Source organism: Choloepus didactylus, chromosome 14, assembly GCF_015220235.1.
Source record: "Choloepus didactylus isolate mChoDid1 chromosome 14, mChoDid1.pri, whole genome shotgun sequence".
In the NCBI taxonomy this organism is placed as follows: Eukaryota; Metazoa; Chordata; class Mammalia; order Pilosa; family Megalonychidae; genus Choloepus; species Choloepus didactylus.
Genome location: NC_051320.1, coordinates 26,480,978 through 26,503,467, shown reverse-complemented (window position 1 = coordinate 26,503,467; position 22,490 = coordinate 26,480,978). Strand labels below are relative to the sequence as shown.

The window sequence follows — 22,490 nt, the reverse complement described above, 5'->3', positions numbered from 1 at the left end:
TATCAGTTCAGCACAAAAGGACCCAAGGCTTAAAGGGAAAATTGCAGTTTTTTTTAGCAACAGGTTCATTTTGGAGGGCATGATTTGTCTCAGGCAAGTCTCTTACCTCTTATTGAGTATAAACCATCCAGAACTTCCCTAGATCTATTAACTAAAAAACCAGTTAGGATTTTTAGGTCTTATAGAGCATTATAGGCAGGGAGTTGCCAACATTTCTAAAATTGCTTCTCCTTTAGGATCTACAGAACCCCTTTCCTTAGAAAACAAACATGAAGAGGCATTCTGCAGACTAAAGCTAGGTCTTCAACAACCTCCTATCCTAGATCTATCTAACTTAGCATAAACCTTTCTCCCTGTTTGTTCATAAATGATCTGCTCAGGCCCTTGGTATTTTAACTCAAATGCATGAAAACCACTTGTAGCTTATTGCAATCTCTCTCTTGATCCAGTGGCAAGACCTATCTACTCCAAAGCTATAGCATTTACTGTCAACTCTTGGACACTTCCACCAACAAGGTTTTGGGATCTTTCTTGAACCCAATCATGCCCCAAGCTGTACAGTATTTGCTACTTAATGAAGTGCACAACGTTTCTAGCTGAGCCAGCTTACGTCCCATGAGATATTGTTACTTTCTCCCATACATACATTTACTGATCACTGTAATTCTTTGAACCCGGCTACTCTCCTTCCATCCGAGAAGAAGGAAAAATGCTTAACTGGCATGCCCCGTGTGTTCATTCAAGGAATGCCTTTGGACATCCATACTTGAACCTGACAGACAGGAAAGGAAATTGTCAGTCTCACTATGCCATTACAGACCTCAATTTACCCTTAGAATATGGTTCCTTATCACCTGGATGGCAAAGCTGATTGCCTGCTAACTAGCTGGAGTAAAAAGAGTTAATATACACAGTGTCGATGAGGTTTTGAGGTCATCCATGACTTTCCAGTGCTTTGGAAACAGTGAGGCTTTCTAAGCTTAGCAGGGATCCCCTTCAAGGTCAAGGAACTTCTAAATATCCTAATGCTACCAAAGGAAATAGGCAGCATATAGGGTGATCTGGATGCCTAGGGAAATAACTTTTCCAGTCATTTACCAAAGCAGGCAGCCCTTACACAAGTGTTGGCACCCCGAGATAACCAAAAAAACCCATAACTTTGGAGGGATTCAAAGTTGCCATTACAGAATACTAAATTTAGGCCACTATCAAAGAAAAGGACATATCTGGAATCTGGATGTAATTATGTGAAGGTACTCTTGGCATTCTCAGGGTGGCTTCTTGGAAGCCCCAGAGCCTCTCCAGTGAAAACCTTGCTAAGGTCCTGTGTGAGACCTCCTGCCATCACAAGGATACTTTGGCTGCCATTCTAAACAACACTGATGCAGGGGTTTTGGAAAAGTTGCTGAGGCTGTCTCACTTGCCATCAATATATGCCTGCCAAAAGCAAAACTTTAAAGGTGGAGCATGGACAGAACCAAACCCTTGAGGTCCATTTGAACCCTTCCAAAGGGGCTTCAGATAATTGCCCCCTGCTATGGGATACGAATATGTTCAGGTTGTTGTATGCTTTTTTTTCAGAGTGCATCAAAACTTTTCCCTGTCAAAGGGCTATGGCTCTGACAATACACAAAAGAGTACATACTGCACAATGCCATTTATAGGAAGTTATAGAACAGGAAAACTCATCGATGGGAGATGAACTAAATAGAACAGTTGGGGTGGAACGGAAAGGATTGGGAACAGGGATTGCCTGAGAAGGGGTTTGAAAGACTCCCTGGGGTGAGGCATTTTACATCTTGATGGGCACTGGGGATTCTATGGCTTATGCTATTGTCAAAACTTGTGGTACACTGAAGATGTGTTCATTTCCTAACATCTAAGTTTTATCTTAAAAAAAAAAAAAGAAATGTAAACAAATATTAAACTTTAGGTAATGGTATGTGTGCTGGTTTGTATATATTATGTCCCCCAGAAAAAGCCATCTTCTTTAATGCAGTCTTATGGGGGCAGATTGATTAATCCTTTTGACTAGGGTGTGACCTCTTGATTAAATGTTTCCATGGAGATTTGACCCCATCCATTCAGGGTAGGTCTTGATTAGTTTATTGGAGTCCTTTAAAGAGAGATCACACAGAGAGCAGCTGGGAGAGACTTTTAGAGAGACTCTTACTGACGCTTTAAGATGCTAACACAGAGTTTGCTCTGGAGAAGCTAAGAGGACAAAGTGCCCGAAGAGCACCTAAAAGGAGACATTTTGGAGAAAGCCATTTTGAAATACAACCACACACCAGCAGACACCAGCCACGTGCCTTCCCACATGACAAAGGTGTTCTGGATGCCATCAGCCATTCTTTAGTGAAGCCTGTTGTGCCAGTTTGGATATATTATGTCCCCCAAGAAAAAGCCATGATCTTTTAATTCAGTCTCGTGGGATACTGGAATTAGATTGTTTCCATAGAGATGTGACCCACCCAACTGTGAGTGACACCTTTGGTTAGGGTGTGACCTCTGATTGAATGTTTCCATGGAGGTGTGGCCCCCTCCTTTCAGTGTGGGGCCATGATTAGTTCACTGGAGTCTTATAAAAGCTCACAAATAGAAGGACCTCAGAGCTGCAGCCGAGATAGACATTTTGGAGAACGCCATTTTGAACTGCAACCTAGGAGCAAGCAGACACCAGCCACGTGCCTTCCAGCTAACAGAGGTTTTTTAGACACCATCAGTGCTCTTCAGTGAAGGTATCCTACTGTTGATGCCTTTATCTGGACATTTTCATGGCCTTCAGACTGTAACTTTGTAACCACATAAACTCCTCTTATAAAAGCCAATCCATTTCTGGTATTTTGCAAAACGGCAGCATTGGCAAACCAGAAGAGTACGTCTACTGAAAATAGTTAGGAATGAAGTGTACTGATGTCTGCAATGACTTCCTATTATTCCTTCAAGAAAGACTTGCAAGTCAGGGTGGAGAGATCCTTAACAACCATAACAAGTATCCCCAGCGAGACCTGGCCTCCACTGCTTCTCCAACCTCCCCCAGGGCTGTCTCCTCCACACCAGGAACCTTTCAGTTCTGTGCAGCTGTGCTCCCTCCAGACTTCAGGGTCTTGGCACCATTGTTCTGTTATCTGGAATACCACTTGCTCTCATCCCCTTAATTTCTATACATCCTTCTGATCTTATAGGGCAGGGAGCCTTCCCTGTCTCCTTAGTCAGGACATGCTTCTTCTCCTTTCATTATACTTTATATTTTCTTCACTCCCATCACAGTTTATAGCTACACATTCATCAAAGAATCACCAAAATATATTTTTTTCTCATTTAAAGACTGTTAGCTCCATGGAGATGGGGACCAGGAGCTGCTTTGCTCACCCATTGTATTCCCTGTGACTGGCTTGGCGCCTGCACATTAATAGCTCAGAGTTCAAAAAAAGCTTGTTAGATAAATGACCACAGGGCTAGTGAAAATAAGATACCACTTTTCACGTGAAAGATGGGCAACTTTAAAAGCCTGGCAATATTCAGTGCTAGGGGAGGGCAGGTACACTCATTGTTGGTGAAGGTGTAAATTGGTATGGTTTGAAGTACCTATCAAACTGTTAAATGTTGATACCTGTTGACCCAGCAATTTCACATGCGGGTATTTATCCTACAGGCACAGCCACGCCTAGATGTATCTGTATAGCAAGGTTCCCAGAAGCAGTGCTTGTATACTGGAAATCACTTTTCTTCCAAGATGTGGCTGACAAACCAAGTAAGTAATGGCACACCCATAAAAGGAAGTTCTATACCGTGCAGCCACTATAAGGAACAGTTAATCCTTATGCACTGATAGGAAAAAGATGATTAGTAGCTACTAAGTGTGAAAAATTGCAGAAAAGCGAAAAAGCATAATCAAATTTTGTTTAAATAAGCTACCTGTATTAACAATTTAAAAGTATGTAAGAAGAAAGCGGAAGGAAGGAAGGAGGGAGGGAGGAAGAGAGAGGAATGGGGTAGGGAGTTAACCAAACGGTTAATCAGTATTACTTGTGGAGAAGAGAGGACCTGAATTCCCACTCTTACTTTATATATATATATATATATATATATATATATATATATATATATATATATATATATATTTCTTTAAACTATTTAAACAAGCAAGTCTTATAATTTTAAAAAATATTTTAAAATACAATGAACTCTACATTCTTTGCAGAACATGAATCTAAGAGAAGGTTCACGTTGCTTCTGCTAAAATAAAACTACAACCAGCGAGCGACTGCAATAGAAAATGTGCTGCTGAGGACCTACCCCCCACCGACCACCAATGCGTCGGCGGATCAGTATTTAAATCCTCCGGGTGAGGTCTGGAGGAAGCAAAAGGGAGTTAATGGCAGTGGGTCTTCGGAGCCCTGGGGAAGGAGAGCCTCCGGAAGAAGGCAGCAGAAGTGATTCTGCTTGTCTAAGAAAATGATCGTTCCCCAGAGGTGCTTGGCGCTCGGGACAAGATTCGACGGGTCCTCATCACTTCTTCAACCGATTTTATTAGGCAAGATAAAAAGAACGAGAGGGGCGTGGAGGGGGGTTTATATCCTCAAAATAGTAGAGGAAACGCTCTGCTCCTTGTCATCCCACCCGGTGAAGAAAATAACGCAGCCCCGCCGAGGTACTCCTGCAACTGGGAAAGGGGACTGGGCGCCGGCAGTGGGGACCCGCCCAGCGACATCAGGGTTGGCGGGCGCGGTGAGTGGGGCGTCCCCGCCGCGGCCGCCCTCGGAGGTCGGGGGCAGGGACGCTGGAGGCCGTGCTCAGCCACCGGCTTCCGCCTCCGTCGGTTTTAGGAACTTTGTCAGCGTCCCTTTCCCCGGTGAATGCGTCTTCCTTTCCCCTCGCCAAGGTCAGGGCCGCTTGAGGGATTGCACTTTTCCTTCAGCCCTCACAGCCACGCGCGGAGACAGATACTGCGTCCATTTTGCAAAGAGGACGCGGCGGCTGGAGATGGCGAGGACCCCGGCCAAGGCCACCCGGCATAAGGTTTCCCCCACCCTAGGTGCTTCCATCTCTGAATGTGAATGGGTCTAAATGCTCCTTTCTCTCCTTCAGTTGCTGGCAAGGAAAATAAAAATGCGGCCACTGAGCTCCCGGGATGGGTCTGGAGGTCTCCGGCCTTTGGGAAAAAGGGAGAAGTCTCCCGAGGTCGTGCGCCCTCCGGGGGAAAGGGACAGCCGGGGCGGCGCGACGTCCGCGGGCAGCATCAGTGAGGCGTCGGGGGACGCCGAGCCCAAAGTGCCCAGATGTCACCGCTCGGGACCCGCGTGGCGCCGCTTCCCAACCCGAAAGGCGGTGCCCGGCTTCCGCGACGTGTCAGGGACAAACATCCACCTGTGGTCCTGGGGAGGGTTTGATCCCGCCCTCGGCCAGGCTCGTCCCTTGGGCACCTGAAGCCGAGAGGCAGGGGCGCACCCCACTTACGGGTCCGGGCCAGACGGACGCCTGTTCAGGGTTGGTGTGTGCACAGAGGGCCTTATTTGGGGCCCCTGGGAAACATTTGCCCAGCCTCTTTTCTCTCCCTCCAGGCAAACGTGGAGCAATAACGTGCCCCTCCAGAAAGCGCGCGGCGAGCGCTCTGCTAGGCTCCCAGGGAGGGTTTGGAGAGCTGAGCTGAGTGAACGACCCCCCGGGGCCCGGGGGCTAGTCGGGCCTCAGCCAATGGCTGCGGTGGGGCGGGGAGGAGACCCACCCGGGGACCGGCGGGGGCCGCGTCCCTTCCCCATCCTCGCCCTCCCTAACCCTCGCGGCCCCGCCCGCCTTCCCGCCCGCCCTCTTAAACACGACTCGGCCCTCCCCGCCCGCCGAAGCCTACCGGTCGCGAGGCCGCGCTGCCCCGCAGGGTCCTGGAGGGCGCCTGAGGCCCGGCGGCGCTCTTGGAGGTAGGTGCGCGCCGTCGTCGGCCCCGCGCGTCAGAAGAGCCTGTGGTTCTCGCTGCGCGGTTCGTTTGGGTTGGTCGCTTCGCCCTCGCCGGGGCTTTTCCTCCCTCAATGGCTTTCAACCCGAATTGCAGATAGTTGTGGTCAGAGGAGGCCAGGAGCGGGACGTCTCTGGAGGGTCGGGAGGAGAGAAGCTAATGCCTTCGTCGTGGTTGACCTCGTCTCCTGACCCCGTGTTCTTTAATTTCTGAGTCACGACCCTGCTTGGTTTACTTCTTGGGCTCATTGATTCCGACCGCATGCCCCGCCGGCCCTGAAGGGGCTTCATCCCTCAGTCATCGTTAACTTGTTCTGCGTGTCCATTAAAACGCCATCCTTGCCCAGCGGCCGCGCGCGGCGGAGAGGGCGAGAGGAGCAGGACTGCCGACGCTTCTCTCCCACCTGGCCTAGGGGCTCGTGCTCGTCGCTCCTGGGAGGCGACCCCAGGTCGGGTGACCTGGAGTTTCCGAAGGACTTAGGGGATGTGGTGGGGCTTGGCCCGCGTGGGGCGCCGGGCGCTCGTTGCCGGGCTCCCGGGGATCCGAAGGTGGCGCCTCCCGGGTGCTACCCGGTGCAGCGTCGACCGCCAGGGTCGTGGGGTCAGACCGTGGCCTTTCGTGGCCTTGCAGCTGGGCGCGGTTCTCCCCCGGACCTGCCCGGGGGAGTCGGGGGGCCAGGCACCATCAGCACGGTGGGCCCTGGCTGTGGGCCCTGGCGCGCCTGGGAGCTGCCTCCTGCCCCCTGAACCCTTTGCGCTACCGGCCCCAGCCCCGGGGGTGGGAGGGTCTACGACTCCGACCGACTCTATTAAAGTGTTTTGTTGGAACGAGGAGGAAGAAGGGAACATGAAACAGGTTTTGCAGGAGCCGGGTTTGGGGGGCGGAATGTGGTGAGCGAGTGTCGGAAACCAGTCGTGCTTGGTCAAGGTATGTTAGAGGAGGGAAGGCAGAGGCGACCCTAACTGGGAATTTGGAGTCGGGCGGGATCCGGGCGGAGTTTCGTTTTGGTTCTGTTTGTTTGTTTTTTATTTCTGTCTTTGTGTTTTGTTTGTGGTGGGGAGCGTTTGCGAGATCGAATCGGGAAGTTTAACCAATTCCCTTCGACCTGGCGCTGACTCGGGTGGTGGAGGTGAGTGTTAGGAACCCGCGCTGCCCCCCGGCAGGCTGAAGCAGGCCCGGGCACTGCGGGCAGCGCGGGGCCACCGCACTCAGCCGCGCTTGCTTTCCCACAGAGCCTTCGCGCGCTGTGACCCGGGATGGCTCTGCGGCCGCCAGGTGAGGCCGGGCCCCAGGACAAGGTGTGCTACCCGCCCGAGAGGCTCCAGAGCAGCCCCCACCACCTGGCCACCTACTACTCGCCTTTTCCGCCCTATGGCCACTTTGGAAACCCCCTAACCGCCACCGAGGAGGATTTCCAACTTTTCCCGCAGCTGGAGACGGCCGTGCCCGGGCCCCAGGCCATGTCCCCCTTCGCTTTCCGGACGGTGCCTCCTCTGCTGAGCCCTGGCCTGGCCCTCCAGAGGGAGCCGCTCTACGATCTGCACTGGCACAGCAAGCTGCCCGCGTGGTACCCAATTCCTCATCTTCCCAGGGAGGTGCCACACTTTGTGAACAGCAGCCACGAGTATACAGGCGTCAGCAGTGAAAACTTTGGCCATGTCCATGGCTCGAGCAACAGTGGCGAGTGTTATGGGCCTGAAACTTTAATTCCTCAGCCCCCTACAGACGCTTGCCTGTTACCTGAGGATCTGAAGACTTCCCAGTTACCTTGCTCCCCCAGCAGACTGTCTGAGGCTGGCCCCAAAGCCCTGAACCCAGAGGGGAAGTCGTCTCATCGTTACCACTTCACTGAGGAGAACCTGCACTTTGTTCTGTATGGGGTCATTTCCAGCCTGGAGCACCCCGCCCGACTGCACCACGCGATTTCTGGCCTTGTGGTCCCCACAGACAGCCCCAGTAAGGGAAATTCAAATCACCTGGAGTTGGGCGGGGTGGGGCTAGAAGTGGAAGCAGAAAGTGGAGGAGAGACACTTCCTGGTGAATCCGAGGCTGTATGAGTGTGTGGGAAGAGGTTGGGAGTGTACTTCCATTAGATAATGGAGCCTGGGAGAGTCTAGGCTCAGAGTTCTGAGACTTACTGGCTTAACTGCCTGGTCTTTTCAGTTGCAAAAAATCAGCCTCATAATGTAGCTCAACAACCATGCAGTTTTCACTTGGGAGTCCCAGCTCAGCCAGTTACTATAACTTAGCCCAAATCAGTATCATCCTCTGATTCTCAAGTTCCTTAAATTTGCAAAATGGAGTAATTACACAAGCTTGCAAGGCTTGTTCTGAGTCTCAAGTGAGAAACTGTATATGAAAAGCTCACATAAAAGGAGCAGGAAAAGTGGCAAGGCTAAATATTAAACCCAGGATAATAGGGAGGAGAGAAGAAAATGCCTTCTAAAGACATTTCATGATACATTTTTCATGAAAAATAAATTCTTAACCCTGCCTTTTTCTAGGGTGTGAATCTCTTCCTCAAACTCTGGATAAAGACTCCCTTCAACTACCGGAAGGTAGGCACAACTCTATGCTTGGCTTTCTTTCCCCTGACTAAAAATGCAGTCCATTTCTTCATTTTCTTCTCCTCCCTTGGGGGTTTCCAGGTCTGTGTCTCGTGAAGACCATGTTTGGTGAAGTCCCACATTTTGGTGTGTTCTGCAGTAGCCTCATTGCCAAAGGAGTCAGGTTTGGACCCTTTCAAGGTAAAGTGGTCAATGCCAATGAAGTCAAGACCTATGGAGATGATTCTCTGATGTGGGAGGTAAATATGTTCACTGAGGCTGCTGAAAGTGGGGAGGGAGGCTGGTGGGGGGAGTTTTTTGGTCTTTGCTCCTCTGGGAGCATCCTGGCTGGGGAAACAGGACACCGGGGCAGGGATCTGCTGTCAGGGCTGCCTGTTTTACCATAGAAAGGCCTACGTAAGGATGGCTCAATTCTTTGTGTTGAGGTACCTGAAGTCATTTCAGTCTGTGAAGATTAGACATGGAATATATATTTTAAGGATTTAATACATTGTGTTATATTTATAGGTAATTTCAAATGCTTTAAATATTTTAGAGTGATGCTGAAAATATGCCAAGAGGGAAAAAGCAAATTAAAAAATCGGCAAAGATTTTTAAAAATGGATACTCTTCAGGCTATGAAAATGGACAGGGCATGCTGGTGGGACCACAGTTTGCTATCTGTAAGGAAAGTAATTTATTGAAAGATATCAGAATCAAGATTCAAAATCCCTTGACCCTGAATATCTATTTCTAGGAATATAGTTTGAGAAAATAATCTGAAATTCAGACTAGGAATTTTCAGATTCCTGAAATTATCATGGGATTGTTCATAATAACAAAACATTGGTGATAGTAGAATTGCCAACAGTGAGGAAATAATGAAATTATGGTTCCATCACTATGCATGAAAACTAGGTTGGAATAAAATATAAAAGTAATTGGTTGTCTTTAAGTGATAAAATTAAATGTAAGGTTTTCCTTAACTCTGCTTATGAAATGAACATACAGAAATTTGGAAATCAAGAATGTAATCAAAGTAAGAATCTTTACAAATATGTCATATTACCTATCGAAATTCCCTTAAGCTAATACAGCTACATAGGCTTAAGTAGATTTTTATCAAGTTGTGATATCAAAATCTAATTTATAAAAATAAATTTGTTTCACTCAAGTGTGAGATTTGGGTTATAACTATTTAATAAGCAAACTTATAGATTAAGCCAAAAACAACCTACATTCCAAGCTTCATGTCTTTCTTCTCATTTAGATCTTTGAAGATGATCATTTGAGCCACTTTATAGATGGAAAAGGAAATGCAGGGAACTGGATGTCCTATGTCAACTGCGCCCGTTTTCCCAAGGAGCAGAACCTAGTTGCAGTGCAGTGTAAAGGGCAGATATTTTACGAGAGCTGCAAGGAAATCTATCAGAATCAAGAGCTCCTTGTGTGGTATGGAGACTGCTACGAGAAGTTTCTGGACATTCCTGTGAGCCTTCAGGTCACAGAACAGGGGAAGCAGCCCTCCGAGCCCTCTGGGGCCTCCGAAGGTGAGTGCACACCTCTGCTCGCCCGTGAGGCCCTGTGGATGGAAGGACTGAGCTCTTTCTCCTCCTGCATCTTCTCCACACATGGAGCCCCTCCCTCCCAAAGGAGGAGACTCAACTGAGAGTGTCTGAACCAGGGGTCCATTACCCAGCTGGAGGAAAGTGCCTTCACCTTTCCAAAGCTGCTGAAGCTGCCTCTATTTGCAAGGATACCCTTTCATTTACCCCTTCACCCCCTCCCCAGGAATAAAACAAAAATGAAATAAATGGATGTAACCTCTGCCATAGGTGAACCAGTTTGATTCATGTCTGCTCAGGTGAATGTAGCTGAGGAAGTCAAAGAGGTGGAGCAGTGTTTTTCAAATGGGGGGTTGCAGTGTCTTGGTGATTGAGACCAGCATTAAAGAAAAGAAAGAGAATAAGAATAAAGTAGAATAAAAATAAAGATGTGAGTCACATTTAAGTAAATTTCGTTTTGTGCAGCATTGTTTCAGATGGACATGGTGTGTATGCTGGGTCTCAGTTATAAAATGTGTTTCTCACTGTGGGTCTCAAGTCAAGTTTGAGAAACACTGAGCTAGTCTCCAGCTCAAAATTTTATGTGGGTAAGAATCACTAGGGATCTTGTGATGATGCAGATTCTAAATCAGAGAATTCCAAATCTAAATATGCTGCATTCCTAACAAGCTTCCAGGGAATGCCTATATCCTGCTGGTCCGTCCAAGTAGCAAGGAGCTAGAGGACCACCAACCCACTCTGGGGGCAGGCCTCTGGGATTTGCATTTTAAATAAGATCGCCAGGTGATTTTTATATATACAAACATTTGAAAACTACTGATCTAGTAGGTAGGATGAGTCAAATGTAAACTACTGTCATGTGTAATAAGATAGAAGACTACCTTATTATGCTATAGTAAGTGTAATAGTTGTAATAGGTGATTGGCATTTGTCACACACTCAGTGATTATTGGCATGCTTGCTGGACTAAGACCCTTCAGAGCATGAAAAGACTCTAAACATCTTAACATCCCTTGTTCCTGGGTACCAAAGTGTGTTGAATGAAGGAGTAAGACATTACAACTATGTTGGGAAACGTTGCTTAGGGGTGAGTTGAAATTAGGGATGCATAAGACAGTGAGAGAGGGAAGGCAATGCAGACTCAGGTACTAGGGAAATTTAAGGCGGGGAAAAGTCCAGCAGGGAGGGATTAGGAGTAAATTACAAGCAGCTCCTTTCCAATAGTTCAAGTTGGAAATAATAAGGGCCTGTCAGGTCCTCCTTTTGGTGAACTACGTTCCTACAGTGTAGCTCAAAGTTGTCTAATACTTAGTGGCAAATAGTTTTGATTTGTTTTGTTTTTTCTTGTCACTCCCAAAAGAAGTACTGCCTTTGAAATAGAAGTGAAAATGGATTTGAAAAAGAAAAAAATACTTGTTTAATAGTGCCCAAAAAGTAATCATCATGATTCTGAAAAATTATTTAACAATATGTACTGAGCTATTAAAATGCTCATTATCATAGATGTCTCAATAATACTCTTCTGGAAATTTATCTTCAGGAAATAATCCAAAAGGAAAAGCTTCATCCACAAGGATTTTTACTGTAGCAGCATCCATATTAATGAAAAATCACACAAAAAACTAATTGTTCACTAGGAGAATAATTAAGTAAATTAAGATATATTATCAACATGGAATAATATGGAGATATCACACATCACCATCATATAACAGGCAACAGAGATGAGGGTTTATGGTGATAAGTGGAATGAAAAACCCAGCACACGTAGTTACACCTTTGTTCCAATTCTGAACCAAATTTCAGCATTGTTAAAATGAATGTGTATTTTGAACAATGTGTGGAAGGAAATACAAACTTAATTTGTTGGGAAGGAATTATGGGTGGATTCATTTGTTTGCAGTTAATATTGTTTTGGATATGATAAAAAGGAAAGAAATAACTCTCCCCTTAACAAGTCTTTCCTTCATGAAAGAAATTTTGGGCAAGATTGGTGGGACCAAGGAAACTTCCTCCTTAGGGTCTGAGTGTGGAGGGAGAGGGTCTATGCGAGTGGGGTATTTGAGTATGCAAGCTGTGTGTTTTGGAGAATGGAGGTGTGGAATGTGAAGACAACTCTTTTTCGCTTTTTAAAGACAACTCGGTGATTACCAAACTATATCCAAACTGTGTGTCTCTGGTGGGACAGAAAGTATCATTATTAGAAGTACTGAGAAACAAACCCCTTGGCTAGAAAGAGTAGTTGATTGAGATTGGGGGTTGTGGGTTGAGGGGGTGAGGGCGGGGCGGGGGGGGGGCGGGTAGGAAAAAGGAAAGGGAACTAGACATAGCAGAAGCCTAATTAGTAAGACCATTGTTTCGTTTATGCCTAAATTGTTATTCTTATGTGGACCCACTATTGATCCTCTTATTCTGAATTTTGGTGTGATTTAGGGCTTTGATTTGTAAAGATAGCTGACCTTCTTCTCCCACCCAGGAAGCAGGAAGACCAGGTATTTCTGACCAATGAAAAATTCTAGCTTCCATCAAAACCTGGCCCAGCCAGGAGATTCTGGGAGTATTAGCACCTCAATGAAAGTGATAGACTTAGGGGGGCAATAGATGGCCTGGGGCTGGAGGCTGTGGGCCTGGTTATTTACTTAATGGATGGTTTATTTCCTTAGCCACCTGTTAAATGTGCTGGGGATGTAGTTGTCAGCTAACAAAGCCCCTGATGGACAGCTTCCCTGCTGTCCTGGTGCTAAAAGATTTCTATCTACAGACTCTTGCATATACTCACTTCTGGCTTTTTGCTCTGTCCCTGGGAGCAGACAAAAAGGTCTCAGTGATGCATTCATAGTCAAAGCCATATTATCCTCTGGAATCCTGAGTGTTCTCAGCAGGGATGTTTTTGTAGGTGGCCCCCATCCCCCCCCTCCAAAACATAGACACCCCTGGACCTGGGACCTCCTTTGCTAGAGTCGGCTGCACCCTCCCTAACCTCCTCCTCTGTTAATAAAAACAGACCGTACCTTCTCAGTCATGTCTGACGCTCAGTGATACTATGTTCTCATTACTAAGAACTCGTTGGTATCACTCTCGTTGGTAAGTGTTAAAATTAAATTAATCGTCACAGTAATTCCATGTGGTAGGGAAGGCAAGGCATTTTCATTCTAACTCTATACCTGAAGATTCCAGCTCTGGAAACTTCCCCCAGATTTCAGAGAAGTGAACTGTAAACTAACTCTTCCCACCCTTCACCCGTTAGGACTTTGTAAATGGGGTCCTCCTGGAACGGCACTCTAGGAGCCTGGAAGGTAGGCTGTGGGTGTCTATCACTGTCCTAGGAGAACTGTATTGAGCTTGTAGCTCAGGCTGATTTTAAAGGGAGAAGGAGTAGATGTGCCTCAGTATATGAAGCTTGTAGCAAGTGCCAGTCGGGAATTTGTCCAGGGACCATTGGACTGAATTGCTCTTATGTGGTGCTGGAGGAAGGATTTCTTCAGCAAATGCATTTCAGGATAAAAAAGGGAAGGAAAACCTACAGATTAAGAGATCTAAGAGACATTGCAGTCACATACAATATGTAGACTTTGCATCCTAATCTGAATCGTATAAACACAGGTATATTAAGGAATAAGTTATTCTTTACGTACGATGATGACATGATGGTTATGCGTCTTAAAAAGTCATCTTTTAAAAGGTGCATCTTCTTTGTGTCTTCATGGACCAAATGATATATTTGTATCAAAATAATTCATTATGGAGGGAAGTGGGTAGTAGTATTATAGATGAAACAAAATTGGCTGTGAGTTGATAATTGTTAAAATTCGGTAATGGGTACATGAGGGTTTATTACACTATAATTTCTACTTTGGTATATGTTTAAATTTTTCTGTAATAAAAGGTTTTAAAAAATCATCTTGGAGGAAGTAATGATGAGGGAAGGTAGCTGGAAAAGTCACCATGACTTGTTCCCCTGTGTTTGACAGAATCTGCAGAAGGTTACAGATGTGAAAGATGTGGAAAAGTCTTCACCTACAAATATTACAGAGATAAGCACCTCAAGTACACCCCCTGTGTGGACAAGGGTGATAGGAAATTCCCCTGTTCTCTCTGCAAACGATCCTTTGAGAAGCGGGATCGGCTCAGGATCCACATTCTTCACGTCCATGAGAAGCACCGGCCTCACAAGGTAAGATCCGGAAGGCAGTTGATCGCTGCTGGTTATCCTTGCACACGTTCTCCCACTCATTCACCCTAGGTGCCACTTGGCTGGGATGCACAGAGCCTGAGTCCATGGGATCTCAGCGGGAGGTGACAGTGCTATGGAAGAGGCAGGAACACGAACCAGGTGTTAGGACAGCTTTACAGGGAGCTTTGGTTGCAAAAGGCTTCATAAACAAGGTGGTCTTGAGCCGGATCCTGAAGGAAGAATGGGGTATCTGTACTAGGTCAGAGGCAGGGTTGATTGGGGAGGGGGAGAGGGTTGGAAAATTCCTGGTCCTGGCAAGAGCCTGGCACATGGTTTTAGGTAATTGCACATTATTCCATCATCCGTGCAGGCACGTTGATAGTTAGCGGTGAGGATGAAGTACAGGCATGGAAAAGAACGGAAGGCCTCCATGGCATGCCAAGGATTTTGGAAGGAAGGAAACCAATAATGGTATTTGGGAGCCATTTCCCACCATTCTAGATACCTGGTCCTTGGCTCTGCCAACCTTGGTTTAAGAGTACAAAATACCATTGTGCTTAATTAGAAAGGATGCTCTTTAGATACAGACTAGCTGACTGGGTACCACCTTGCATAACAACACCAAGCCTCTCAGTTTTTCTCATGTGAAAGCAGAAATCATAACTGAATTGTCCTATTCTCCTCCTGTTCACAGCTAAACTGCTGGAAAAATCACTTTTAATCACCATTGTATAAACTCCTGTAAACATGAGTATGTTCACAATTATCATGGATTATTTATGGAATTCTAAGATCATTTTAAAATGTTAAGACAGTAAAATTATTTCTGGCAAATAGTAAAAAATTATGCCATCCAGTATTCTGATAGTGAAAAGTTAGACAGTGCATGTTCATCAACCCAGATTGTTTATAAAAATTATGGCTTATTAATCGAAAACAAATGGCAGAATATGTATAGAATGATCTCATTTAAATCATTTTATTATGTAGGCTTATGTATAAATAATGTTTACATATAAAAGGAAAAATAGTCAGAAAAAAAACACAAGAAACAGCTAACTACAATTCTGGGACTGTGGACAAGAATGAGGTCAAGAGTGATTTTTATATTTTCATTTGGTAAAATTTAATATTTAATTTCTAATATAAGAGAAAATAATCTGTGCTTAGTAAAGACAATTTGGGAGAGGAAAAAAAAGTAAAAGCCCCTGATATCACATGGCCTAGAATTAAGCCATTTTAAATGTGTTATTTTCTCTCTGTATGTATGTGCATATATTTTTAACTTAATTAGGATCATACTGAATATCTCAATAAAATGCTACTTTTCCAACTTAGCATTACATCACAAACTTATTTATAAACATAATAATGGCTGTATCAGTATATCAGATGGATGTGCCATAATTTATTTATCCCACCCTGTGTTTTGTGTATTTTTCCCCAGTACTGCTGCAGTAAACAATATTCTAAATGAATCATTATCTCTGTTACCCATTTCTGATTATTTCTTTGACGTAAATACCTAGAAGTAAAAAAATCTGGGTTAACAGGTGCGTACAGTTTTAACGCTCTTGATGTGAGCTGCCAAATTGCCTTCCAGAGAAGGTGCCAATTCATAGTCTACCTGGCTGGGCTTGCAGTGTAGTATGCAGCACCAGCTCTCAAACAATCGTGAATATCACCCTTCTATATGGCCATTTTGGCAGATGGAAAATGGTATCTTGCTGCAATTTGCATCTTTTTTTACTAATGAGGTTAAATTTTTAAAACATGTCTTTTATTGGAATTTGTTTTTGTCTTAAAATTCGTCAATTTATTTCCTCGGCCAGTATGCATATTGTTACATGCTTTTGTAATACTATTTGACAAGCTATATTTCATCAATTCTCTCTCTCATCAATTCCACATCTTAGTAGTTCTGATATTGGGGTGTGTTCTACAATTGATGGCATGCCACAGTTTTAATTGGTAGCATTTTCTTTTTAGTTAGTATGTAAAGTAATAGTGTATCGTACAGTTGATTAGACTCTGTATTTAGGACCTTTGTCATATTTGCTGCAGATGAAAGGGTGTTAAGAAAGTAGAAGCTACAGGATTAGGGTGTTTTGTTTGTTATCAGTTAGGTGAAGAAACTTCTACTAGGATGTTGGATGGGTCACGTGCCTAAACGCTGAGAACAATGGCAGGACAAAGGTTGGGGTTTAGGGGAGAAAACCTGTAGCTAGGAGATAATAGATGACAGGTATGATGAGGAAGGGGTGGAAGCCAGTAATTGTGAGATGATGACTTGCACTTCAAAAGGGAAGTTGAACTGGAAGAAAAATGAAAGTTCATTGCCATGTAACAGAAAAGCCAAGCAACTCAAGGATTGCTAGGCAGCCAAAATACTGCAGTTCTTGGGAGAAAGCAAACCTTTTAGCCTCTTAAACTGACAGCCAAATAAATTACCATTTTTTAAGACCAAAAAAAAAAAAAGAAGAGAAGTTGATTTTATGGTAGAACAGAGGAATAATAATTTTCAACTGGCAATAGAAAATACTTAGTGTTCCCAAAGGCTCATCTTTAGTAATGTTCTCTTTGTAAACTTTCCCTGAGTGGTCTCATCCTTTATCATGACTATAATACCACTGAACATGTGAGTTTCAAATATCTAGCCAAGAATTGTCCTGAGTTCAAAAGTTATACTTCTGGTTGTTCACAGAACATCTCCACCTGAATATCCCATGGCACTGCATACTCACTATATACAGAGGGTTGTTATACTTTTCTATTTTTTAACTTCATAACATTTTTAATCTCTTTTACTTTTCTTTATTTCATATAATTTAGTTTGAATACTTAGCTTTGTAACATAAAGTATATTTAATTTCTCAGGAAGCCTAATCATGAATTTTAAAATACTTAGTTTAACTTGAATTGAACTGAAATAAAACAAGTTCACATGAATTTAAGACTTGCAGAACTTCAGATTATTTTTAACAAGAAAAATCACATTCTGAAAGATCCTCGTTGATTCAAAAACTCAGAAGATGATGGGTGTATAATCAGCTATTATAAAAGTCCTATATTACCATCCTCATTGTAACATTTAAAACCTAAAGTTACCTTCTTTTCAAGTGATGCATCAAGCAAAATTAATGAAGACCAGTGTTCCAGAAAAGTGACATCAATTGCAGGAAGAACACAAAATGTGTCAGTGGAAATCCCTCTAGACAATAACAGTTAGGAGTACAGAGTCCATACATGAGTTCAAAATGTCAGTCCTCTCCAACCTCTTACACTATCTGACTGTTGTATTTGCTAACGCTGACAAAACGCAATATACCAGAAATGGTATTTATAATGGTGATTTATTAACCTCCAAGTTTACAATTCTGAGACCATGAAAAATGTCCAAAATGAGTCATCAACAGCATGATACGCAGACACTGAAGAGAGACTGCCGGCATCCTCAGCTCCTCTATCACAAGGAAAGACACATGGTTCTGCTTGTCTCTTCTTTCTCTCCCAGGTTTTGTTGCTTCCAGCCTTTGGCTTCAGTGGCTTCTTCTCTGAGCCTCTGCGTGTTTCTCTCTTTTAGCTTCTTTCTCTCTTGGCTTCTATATGTCCTTCTCTAAATTTCTCTTGGGTTTTTTTTCTGTCTTTTATCCTCTTATAAATGACTCCAGTGAGAGGATGAAACACATCTCAATTGAAATAACCTAATCAAAGGTCTCACCAACAATAGGTCTACACTACACCCACAGGAATGGATTAAAAGAAGATGATCTTTTCTGGGGTATATGCAGTGTCAAACCATCACATTAACCAATGGAGATATGGCTTCATTTTTTCAAAAAGTATTGTTTCTTTGACTTCCTTATAAGGTTTTGTTTTTCGTGGGATTTCTAATTGCTTTATCTCTGCTTTAAGAGATAAATTCAGTTTCTTAATTATGTAATTTGTTTCATATTTATATTCTTGTTGAAAGCATTCTTCATGGAGCTTATTCTGATTTGAATCAGTTGCTTTCTAGGCCTGTGAGCTGTAATATTTGGTTATTTTTATCACCTTCCTAAATTAGTTCCACTGATTTTTCTATCCCACTCTTCTGCTTTCTTGGATTTTTCTTTGTTTTACTGAAGTATAGCTTCAAATAATTTTTTTTAGGGCACATGATCATTTTTCCAAGTTCATGTTTGTCTGAGGATATTTTACTTGTATACTTCTTTGATAGTTTAGCTGGTTATAGAATTTTTAGATCAAAAGAATTTTCCCTCAGAACTTTCTTCTATCATTTGATGCCTATCTGGTTCTTGTTTCTTTGTAAATAATCAGTTTTCTTCTTTGTGGAAATTGTAGTTTTTGTCTTTGGAGTTCAGAAATTTTATTAGAATGTGTCAAGCTGGGTGTCTTTCGCTTCTCTCCCACCACCTCCACACTAAGTGGATTCTTTCAATCTTAAAGCATAATCCTAAACTCAAAGGAATTTTCTTGTTCTCTCTGTCTTCTAGTTCTTTGTTCTCTCCAAGATCTCCTTTTGGTCACATGTTAGGTGGAACGTACCTCTCTAAATACTCTTAACTTTTTAATTTTTGCTATGTGTTCTCAGAGAGTTTGTTCCCCAACTTTATTTTCCAAATCATGTACTCAGCCTTTATAGTCAACTGCATCCATTCAGTTATACAGTATTTCTATTAAGTATTTTTTGTGCTTGTTTCACTTGTTTTTATCTTCCAAGAACAGTTTCTTTTTGCTATCCTTTTATAATAATCTGTTCTTTTTGCAATATTGACTCAAATATCTGACTTTTATTATAATGAAGATAATACATGCTCATGATTAAAACTTGAAGCAGTAAAGAAAAATTAGAGAAGACTGGATTAAGAGTAAAGAGACATGACATGAACTGTTCATAGCATGTGACTGTACCACATGCTCCCACTTGATCCCCAAAAGATTTTTCTTTTGTAAGTGTATATTTCAGATCATCCGTCAACCTGTATTGCCATTTTGGTTTTCAAATCCATCACCACCCCCACTAGATTGTTAGCTGTCTGCCTCTGGTGAGGTATTGGGCACATGGTAGGCACTCAATAAACACTTGAATTAATTGCACAGTGCATGTAATTTAATCAACTCTGTGAGGAGGGCAGAGCAAGTATTTTGTGGGTGAGGACAATCAGAAAACAAAGATTTCAAATTTAACTGACTCGTTATGGTCACACAGCTCCTTGTTGACAGAGCAGGATTTAATTCAGGCCTCTCTATTTTCTACCATGATTGTGTTTGACATCCACATTTCACATCTGAAGCAAATGAAACCCATAGATGTCAGGTGAGTTACCTAAAGTCACAGCATTAGCGGCAGGCTCCAGACCAGAATCCACACTGTACGCGATGTGTTTCTATTCTCTCCAGTAGACCTTAGGCCCTGGGAAGGGTGACCCTCTGCCAACACTTATATATGGAATAAATATCGTTGTTCTCATGTTTTTCACCCCCAGGTAAACATATCATTGAAATGAACTTTTTCAGGGAAGACATGATTTCAATTATATTTTTCTTTTTCACATTAGTGTTCTACCTGTGGGAAATGTTTCTCTCAGTCTTCCAGCCTAAACAAACACATGCGAGTCCACTCTGGAGACAGACCGTACCAGTGTGTGTACTGTACAAAGGTAAATGAAAACCTCCTTCTAAGGGATCATTTTTAAATACTGCTTGGCTGTCCAGGGATAAGAACTTGAAGCATAATTCCTGTTTTGTGAGTTCTTGTTAATTGTTAGTCCATTATCATCTCTCCAGTACCAACTCCTATCCCCAAATAATGTTCGAATCTGCTGAAGGCAGTTGGTTGTGACCTCTTACTGCCAAACTGGTGGTTAGGGCATGTGTAATGAAATACTCTTCAAATTTGCAGGGACCTAAAGATCACAGGCAATATTATGTAGTATTTAAGACACATAAGGCTCAGCCTCTGCCTTGGTTCAAATCCTGCCTCTGATGTTTACATGGTAGTACAATCTTGAGCAAGTGCATTAACTTTTCTCTTGTTTAGTTTCCTCATTGGTAAAATAGGGAAAATAAATAGTCTTTACCTTACAAAGTTATGGGATTACATGAGTTAAAATAATTAAAATACTTGAAACAGTGCCTGGCACATTGTAAGCACCTTGACATGCTATTATTTTAGTATTTTAATAAGTATTAATTAGTATTTAGTTATTAGCATTTTAATCTCTGAAGATTTAAAATTGGAAGAATGCTGCTCATCTGATTCTCTAGAGGGGCACTGAAGAAGTGGCAGCTAATCTAATTATGTTATTTAGAACACTGAGTTGTAAAAAAGAAGAGACCCATGTGATTAAGCATTCCTGGAACAGAGAACAGATTAACCAGTACCCTTGGAAATGTTATACCAAAACGCCTATGTCCTTCATTGATAGTATGTATCAGTGCTTTCCATTACGGTAGCCATTAGCCATATATGGCAATTTAAATGAATGAAAATGAAGTGAAATTATAAATTCAGTTCCTCAGTTGCACAAACCACATTTCAAGTGCTCAGTAGCCACATGTGGCCACCAAATTGGGCAATGTGGGTACAGCACATTTCTGTCATTGCAGAAGGTCTTACTGTAAGTCTTATTGATAGACTATGTTTCTATCACCAAGTCAATTACAAAATAAAGCCATATGAGGAATGTGGGCTGTCTTATTCAGGGACTTCTAAAATTCCCAAAGAAGAATAAAATATTGAGTCTACCAGATTTTGGGAAACTAATACCTCCAAAGAAAATGTGTATCAATAGAATGAAAATAATCAGCATAGAAAAATGGGGCAGAGAGACATAACTAGACCGTGTGGATCCAGTACTCACCAAAGGAAGGCGGCCATAGATTTGTATGAAAAACAGTCTATTGTGAGGGGCAAATTCTCTCCTGTGAGATTTCCCAGAGCAAAGTCAAAATATCCATGCACCATCCCATTTCTTGAATTTGAACTCTGATCCTCACTTGGACTTCCTGGCGGCCCTGGGAATGGCGGATGCCCTGAAAAGTGAACTAAGTACCCTGATGACACAAATTAGTCCAGTTATTTAAGTTGATTAAGGCTGATTGGGTGTAGGTATTCCATTACTAAGGCAATGCCCACACGCTGGCATGCACCAATCCTGAAAGGTCCTGGTTTATAATAGCCCCCAAGTGGAAACCACCCAGATGTCCTTCAGTGAGTGAATGATTACACAGACTGTGGTACATTCATATCACAGAATTCTATTCAGCAATGAAAGGGATTGAACTATTGATACATGCAACAACCTGGATGAATCTCCAGAGAATGATACTGAGTAAAAAAAGTCAATTCCAAAAGCCTGCATACTGTTTGAGTCCAATTACATAACATCTCTGAAATGACAAAATCATATAGAAATGAGAACAGATTAGTAGTTGCTCAGGGTTGAGGGGTAGGTGTGTGAGTGAAGTGGGTGTGGCTATAATAGGCAACATGAGGCATCCTCTGTTATTTCTTACAACTGCATGTGAATCTACAATTGCATTTTTAACTGGACCCCCAAGTGATCTTACACACTGAAGAGCCACTGTTGTAATATTCAGTGCTACTCAAAACCTGTCAGAATGACAAGTTGATCAAGTCTTCTCTTACTAAGGCGACTGCGGTTGATGAACAATGCTCTATAGCCTTAAAATCCAAGGTTCATCACTTGGAGAACTAAGGGGTGACATGAGTCTCAGTAACAACAAAGTTCACCTTCATTTCATTGGTTTTCCAACTCATGGAATTTAATTTTTCTTCTGCTTTCTGTTCTCTGCCAGAAGTTCACTGCCTCCAGCATACTCCGCACACATATTAGGCAACACTCCGGGGAGAAACCCTTCAAGTGCAAGTACTGTGGTAAATCTTTTGCATCCCATGCTGCCCATGACAGCCATGTCCGTCGCTCACACAAGGACGATGACAGCTGCTCCTGTAGCATCTGTGGGAAAGCCTTCCCAGACCCAGAAGCCTTCTGCTCCCACATGAAGTGTCATGAGGACTAGTTCTTAGGGTTTGGGGGCAATGTGAAAACTAACGACTAAAATTCTGTCTATTTTGGATTATGGATGTGTCATATGAACAAATGATAGTAATACTGAGATGAGAAACAGAAAAATGGAACCAATCAGTTTGCTGATTTTACCATATTTATTGACTGTGGACATAATAGCTTTCACAGAAATATTTTCCACAACTTTTAACA

General features: G+C 43.1%; 1 protein-coding gene across 1 annotated transcript; it reads left to right on the top strand.

Annotated features, from left to right (window-relative positions):
• Positions 1-7,212: 7,212 nt before the first annotated feature.
• PRDM14 (PR/SET domain 14) lies at positions 7,213-22,290 on the top strand. Its single transcript, XM_037803596.1, has 7 exons — positions 7,213-7,912; positions 8,461-8,514; positions 8,605-8,762; positions 9,773-10,052; positions 14,039-14,241; positions 19,803-19,904; positions 22,066-22,290. Exons 1-7 carry the CDS (start codon positions 7,213-7,215, stop codon positions 22,288-22,290), a joined length of 1,722 nt encoding a protein of 573 aa, XP_037659524.1.
• The last annotated feature ends 200 nt before the right edge of the window (positions 22,291-22,490 follow it).

Excerpts from the sequence above, each read along its gene's own strand:
- PRDM14 (XM_037803596.1), top strand. The coding sequence starts at position 7,213 with ATGGCTCTGCGGCCGCCAGGTGAGGCCGGGCCCCAGGACAAGGTGTGC. Across the intron at positions 7,913-8,460 it reads GGTCCCCACAGACAGCCCCA|GGTGTGAATCTCTTCCTCAA; the intron begins GTAAGGGAAATT and ends GCCTTTTTCTAG. Across the intron at positions 14,242-19,802 it reads AGAAGCACCGGCCTCACAAG|TGTTCTACCTGTGGGAAATG; the intron begins GTAAGATCCGGA and ends TTTTCACATTAG.